At 36.7% G+C, this 6,319-nt stretch overlaps 1 protein-coding gene across 2 annotated transcripts in view; it reads left to right on the top strand.

The window, feature by feature from the left end:
- Nucleotides 1-2,475: 2,475 nt before the first annotated feature.
- LOC128699414 (uncharacterized) overlaps nucleotides 2,476-6,319 on the top strand; it is an 8,225-nt gene continuing 4,381 nt past the window's right edge. Inside the window, exons 1-5 of one of the 2 annotated variants that reach the window (XM_053792099.2) lie at nucleotides 2,476-2,811; nucleotides 3,137-3,333; nucleotides 3,652-3,846; nucleotides 5,162-5,260; nucleotides 6,234-6,311. In XM_053792099.2, the coding sequence (XP_053648074.1) occupies nucleotides 2,655-2,811; nucleotides 3,137-3,333; nucleotides 3,652-3,846; nucleotides 5,162-5,260; nucleotides 6,234-6,311 (726 nt within the window). In that variant the 5' untranslated portion in view covers nucleotides 2,476-2,654. The remainder of the gene's footprint in view (nucleotides 2,812-3,136; nucleotides 3,334-3,651; nucleotides 3,847-5,161; nucleotides 5,261-6,233; nucleotides 6,312-6,319) is intronic. The other variant, XM_053792109.2, reaches the window with a different exon arrangement.

Raw genomic sequence — 6,319 nt, 5'->3', positions numbered from 1 at the left:
GAGCAGTGCACTTAGGAGTTTGTGGAGGCAAAGAACTTTGTCCTTGGAGGCAAAGAGGGGAATGTATGAGAGTATAGTTTTACCAATGCTCTTATATGGGTGTGAAGCATGGGTGCTGAATGTTACAGCGAGGGGCTGGAGGCAGTGGAGATGTCATGTCTGAGGGCAATGTGTGGTGTGAATATAATGCAGAGAATTCGTAGTTTGGAAGTTAGGAGGAGGTGCGGGATTACCAAAACTGTTGTCCAGAGGGCTTAGGAAGGGTTGTTGAGGTGGTTCGGACATGTAGAGAGAATGGAGCGAAACAGAATGACTTCAAGAGTGTATCAGTCTGTAGTGGAAGGAAGGCGGGGTAGGGGTCGGCCTAGGAAAGGTTGGAGGGAGGGGGTAAAGGAGGTTTTGTGTGCGAGGGGCTTGGACTTCCAGAAGGCATGCGTGAGCGTGTTTGATAGGAGTGAATGGAGACAAATGGTTTTTAATACTTGACGTGCTGTTGGAGTGTGAGCAAAGTAACATTTATGAAGGGATTCAGGGAAACCGGCAGGCCGGACTTGAGTCCTGGAGATGGGAAGTACAGTGCCTGCACTCTGAAGGAGGGGTGTTAATGTTGCAGTTTAAAAACTGTAGTGTAAAGCACCCTTCTGGAAAGACAGTGATGGAGTGAATGATGGTGAAAGTTTTTCTTTTTCGGGCCACCCTGCCTTGGTGGGACTCGGCCAGTGTGATAATAAAAATAATATGTATATATATATATATATATATATATATATATATATATATATATATATATATATATATATATATGTATATATATATATATATGAATATATATATATATATATATATGTATATATATATGTATATATATATGTATATATATATGTATATATATATATATATATATATATATATATATATATATATATATATATATGTATATATATATATATATATATATATATATATATTGTGTGTATATATATATGTCGTGCCGAATAGGCAGAACTTGCGATCTTGGCTTAAATAGCAACGCTCATCTTGCCATATAGGACAAGTGAAAATTTGTGTATGCAATAATTTCGCCAAATTCATTCTGAACCTAACGAAAAAAATATATTTCACTGTGTTTGTTTAGTATTAAATTATTGTAAAAAAATCTAAAATATATTTAGTTGGGTTAGGCTAAAATAAATTGTTCTTGCTATAATAAGGTTAGGTAAGTTTTATAAGTTCCTTTTGGTGCAAAATTATAAATTTGTATATCAACATTAATGAAAAAAATATATCTTTAAACGTATAAGAGAAAATTTTAGAAAGGACTTAATTTTAAATGAGTTCTTGCTAATTGACCAGTTTTACATATTCGGCACGACATATATATATATATATATATATATATATATATATATATATATATATATATATATATATATATATATATATATATATATATATATATATATATATATGTCGTGCCGAATAGGCAGAACTTGCGATCTTGGCTTAAATAGCAACGCTCATCTTGCCATATAGGACAAGTCAAAATTTGTGTATGCAATAATTTCGCCAAAATCATTCTGAACATAACGAAAAAAATATATTTGATTGCGTTTGTTTAGTACTAAATTATTGTAAACGTATTTAAAATATATTTAGTTTGGTTAGGCTAAAATAAATTGCTATTTTTGTAATAAGGTTAGGTAAGTTTTCTAAGACTCTTTTGGTGCAAAATTAAAATTTTTTATATTAACATTAATTAAAAAAACATATCTTTAAACGTATAAGAGAAAATTTCAGAAAGGACTTAATTTTAAATGAGTTCTTGCTAATTGACCAGTTTTACATGTTCGGCACGACATATATATATATATATATATATATATATATATATATATATATATATATATATATATATATTTGTGTGTGTGTGTGTGTGTGTGTGTGTGTGTGTGTGTGTGTGTGTGTGTGTGTGTGTGTGTGTGTATATGTGTGTGGAGAACTAAACTTGCCGAAAATATAAGGAAAACCAAGAATAAATACTATATTTTTCCTTGAGTGGAGGATCCAGGAACACGTAGATGTAGGTAGCCTTACCTACACTCGCCCAGTCACCCATTCTTTATATTGTTAAGCTGCATTCTACACAGTCTTCTGTCCATGGTACTTTCCATAACTATTGCCTAGTTAAGTTGGAAAAATACTGGATTGTCATGCTTCGATTATTTATATGGATTAAAGATTATATATGTGTGTAAAAATTTTCAAGCTTCGATATTTTATTTATATTAAAGATTATATATGTGTAAAATTTGGGTGTGAAAATATGTGTGGATGATGTAACGGAGTTGTGTAGTCGAGACGAGAGTCTGACAGTTTACGAAGATTCAGAGATAATGAACTCGAGTTTGTGTGGTGTTGAATTGGGAAATGTGAAAACCTTAAAGGTAGTAACTCATTACTGCTGTAAGTAGTTAAGTCTAAGAAACTTTTGAAACTAGTTATTGGACAAATTATATGTCACTGTAATCGTCTGACTGCCGCCTATGGGACTGGTCTGGGAAATATGGTAGATTAATAATATTCAAGTTGACTTCTAGATTGTATTTCAGCGTTGGATTCGACCACCTACAAGGGAAGTGTTGTATATATGTCTGATGATGGTGCTGGCTATCACCCTGGTGTTTCAACGATGGGAGGCCAGCCAGCGGACCTCAGGAAAGGCCAGGAGGATAGCAAACACTCCAGCAGAGGTCATGGCTCCTGGTGGTGAGATAGTGACGAAGGTGAAGACCGTATCTGCTTGCCGTGATGGTGAGTCAGTGATGGTGATAGAGGTCTTGCCTCCCTGGCTTCCTGTCATGCTCCTCTTCTGCTATCATAAGAACAACTTTTATTACCATTAAAACTACCACCAGCAGTAGTGGAAATTGTTTAAGGTTTAAATTATATTCGTGTAATACTGAGATAAATACACGGGCATCCTATGGCTAAACTTTAAATACTCTCTGCGCAGTTGCAATTATTTTGCATCAGAACAACGGCAGAAACATAAATTAGAGGTTATTCTTCCCATGTAGATGAATTTTACAAAACATACTCCGAATTTAGGATATTAAAACGGTCCTTGTGTGTATAGGGCTGTGGTGTTTCCGTCAGCGCCTGCGGGAGTCGCTACACTGGCGAGATGCTCGACTTCTGAAGCACCTTCGGGAGATGAGTGAACCAGCGCCACAGGTAAAGGACCTTATTCTTGACCCCCGGCACCCACCTTGGCAACACCGACCTTCCTTCAACACTACCGAGACCTTCATCAGAACTCTTACTCAAGGTCAGGTAAAGTGCCTATCATTACGTATGGCACACTTAAGTGTGTGTATCAGCTACCTTGTATACTCTTACAGTTGCACACACACATATGTTTAATTGGATTAGGCGGCTAAATTAAATTGCGCTTGTTATAATAAGGTTAGGTAAGTTTTCTAAGATTTTTTAGTACAAAATTATTAATTTTTACATTAACATAAATTAAAAAAAATATGTCTTTAAACGTATAAGAGAAAATTTTAGAAACAACTTAATTTTAAATGAGTTCTTGCTAATTGACCAATTGTATTCACCTCTTCCAACGCCCATCTGCTCCTCTGGAGGCAGGAAGGTGGAGTGTTCGTGGAGGTGGGTGCGCAAGATGGCTTGTGGTTGAGTAACACCTGGTGGCTGGAGACTGAGCGAGGCTGGCGAGGTTTGCTGCTTGAGTCTGACCCTTCAAACTACCGTCTACTGAGAGGCTCAGCCCGAGCCTCACCCACGCTCCCAATCTGTGTGACTGCAGAACTCCGAGTCTCCCAGGTGGGTAGTAGGTGGGTAGGGAGGTGGATGTAGATACTTTATAAAGGACAAGGGGAAAGATGGGGTGACAGGAAGAAACAGCTGTCTATCAGATACTGACAGAGTTAAATAGCCAGTAAATAATTTAAGTTTACATTCATTTTTCATAGTTTTTCAGAATTTACATTCTGTAAAAATGTTTGCGTGCATTCAAATTATAAACTATATTTTAATTCGTATTTTTGGTTTTCATTTTATTTACAAATGCTTGAGAGTATTTTCGTTAGTTTTATTTTAAGTTATTCCTTGTCATATTCCCTCTATGCTCTCATTAATGAAATTTAGTTAATAAAACGTATTTTTTGCGTGTTTATAATTAATAAACATAAAACTACAGAACAAAACTATTGTTTGTTTAATATAAAACAAACTGGATTAATATTTCCTAAAACTCTGTCCAGAGTTCCTGGGTGTTATTTTATTACAAAAATATTTGCAGAATGATTAAGAAATTATGTTTTGATTTTTTTTTTTATTATCACACTGGCCGATTCCCACCAAGGCAGGGTGGCCCGAAAAAGAAAAACTTTCACCATCATTCACTCCATCACTGTCTTGCTAGAAGGGTGCTTTACACTACAGTTTTTAAACTGCAACATTAACACCCCTCCTTCAGAGTGCAGGCACTGTACTTCCCATCTCCAGGACTCAAGTCCGGCCTGCCGGTTTCCCTGAACCCCTTCATAAATGTTACTTTGCTCACACTCCAACAGCACGTCAAGTATTAAAAACCATTTGTCTCCATTCACTCCTATCAAACACGCTCACGCATGCCTGCTGGAAGTCCAAGCCCCTCGATTTTGTATTTGTATAATTTGGTAATTAAAAATCATACTTAAGTCGCCTAGGACCTGCGGCCCCGAGTCGGTTAGCTCTCAGTAGAGTAGAGCTGAGTAAAGCTCTTTGTAGAAGTATTTACAATTTCCCTGTCGAGAAGGCCTGACAGTAGTTAACTACTGCCCCATATTTGAACAAGAATGGGTACGATACCCTAGTCATACAGCCAGTAGCGCCTCGATATCATAAAGGCAATCACCAGATCCCTGCCGATGGGATGGAATTACTGAGCCATTATCAGTACCTCCTGTTAAATACAACCCGACCTCCTTCGGGAGCTGGTCAGCGGCCCCTACCCGTAGTAGAGCGAAGGTTCTGGTGAATAAACGAGCAACGCGAGCAGTTGATACCAACCTGCATGAATCTAAATGAATCTAAATCTTATTTTTTTTAGATACACAGATTCAAATATTGATTTATTGTCTGTAATTTTTCACAGAAACTGATGGTACGAACTCGGTCTCCCAAAAACTTCACAAGAGCTTTGCTGAGAGCTCAACAAGGACGCTCTAAGCTTGCTAAATTCGCTACTCCCTCGGTAGGTCCAACAGAAGCAACCTTGGTTGCATTCTTTTCCTTTAATGCAATAAGGGAAAAAAAAATCAAGTGAAAATGTTTCGCTTGATTTACAGACCTTTTTCAATTCAGTAACAAAAAAAAAAAAAAGCTTGCAAACAAAGCGAGCCGTTGTCACTCATTTTATTTGTCCCAATTTCTAGGTATTCACACAAAATTTCTGTTCCATGTCCTATCCCTCCTCGATAACTTGCTTAATGTAAATGTATTTATTTAGCTATATTCTAGATTATAGGTTTTGATGCATTATAGATGTAGGCAATCCATATCCATTCTCTTGACGGTGATGCTGGAGCACATAAGATCTTAGAACTAGTCCCTATGGATTAATAAGAGTTCATCTGGGTATGTGAAAAAAAAGGCTTGTACAGCTCAGGACATTTATTAAAATAAACTGTACACAAGTGTCTTTTTCCACATCTTGTGGGCATCACTATGCCATTTCTCACATTTTGGTATATATATATATATATATACAATTTATATTGTGTAGTGATGAACGAATTCAACAGAGAGAACTTCCCCCTCAGTGTTCTATCACGCCTGAGAGACTCAACGCCTCAAACTACCTTATCACCGCTTCCAATATCTTCCGTTTTATTATCGCCTCTGTCATCGACCGAGGAAACTTGCTGAAAACTGGCAAAACTTATCGGTAATAAAGATACCTATGTGTTACACATGTGTTCTAGTCATTATCTTGTCCTATTCATCATCAGTCTTGATTCAATTTAAATCTCAGTCTTGTCTCATTCTTGTTTCAATAATGTCTCTAATCTCTTTTCGTTTTACCTCTCTTTTATCTCAGTCAAGGAACATCACATCACATTACCCTTTTTCTGGTCTCATCTTTTTCTTTGTCAGCTTTGTCTAACCCTTATCTAATTTTTCCAGTCATATTCAGGGGGTTTTACCTTCTGTTTACTCCCTGGCAGGAACTGTTGACAGGAGACACCTGGATTGCCACCTGTTATCCCATCTTCTCTGTCCTTGCTGCTGCTGGATACTCCAAGGTGAGACA

This window comes from Cherax quadricarinatus, chromosome 14 (genome assembly GCF_038502225.1).
Source record: "Cherax quadricarinatus isolate ZL_2023a chromosome 14, ASM3850222v1, whole genome shotgun sequence".
NCBI lineage: Eukaryota > Metazoa > Arthropoda > Malacostraca > Decapoda > Parastacidae > Cherax > Cherax quadricarinatus.
Note: the sequence above shows the minus strand (reverse complement) of the source record. Positions and strands in the feature narration are given on the sequence as shown.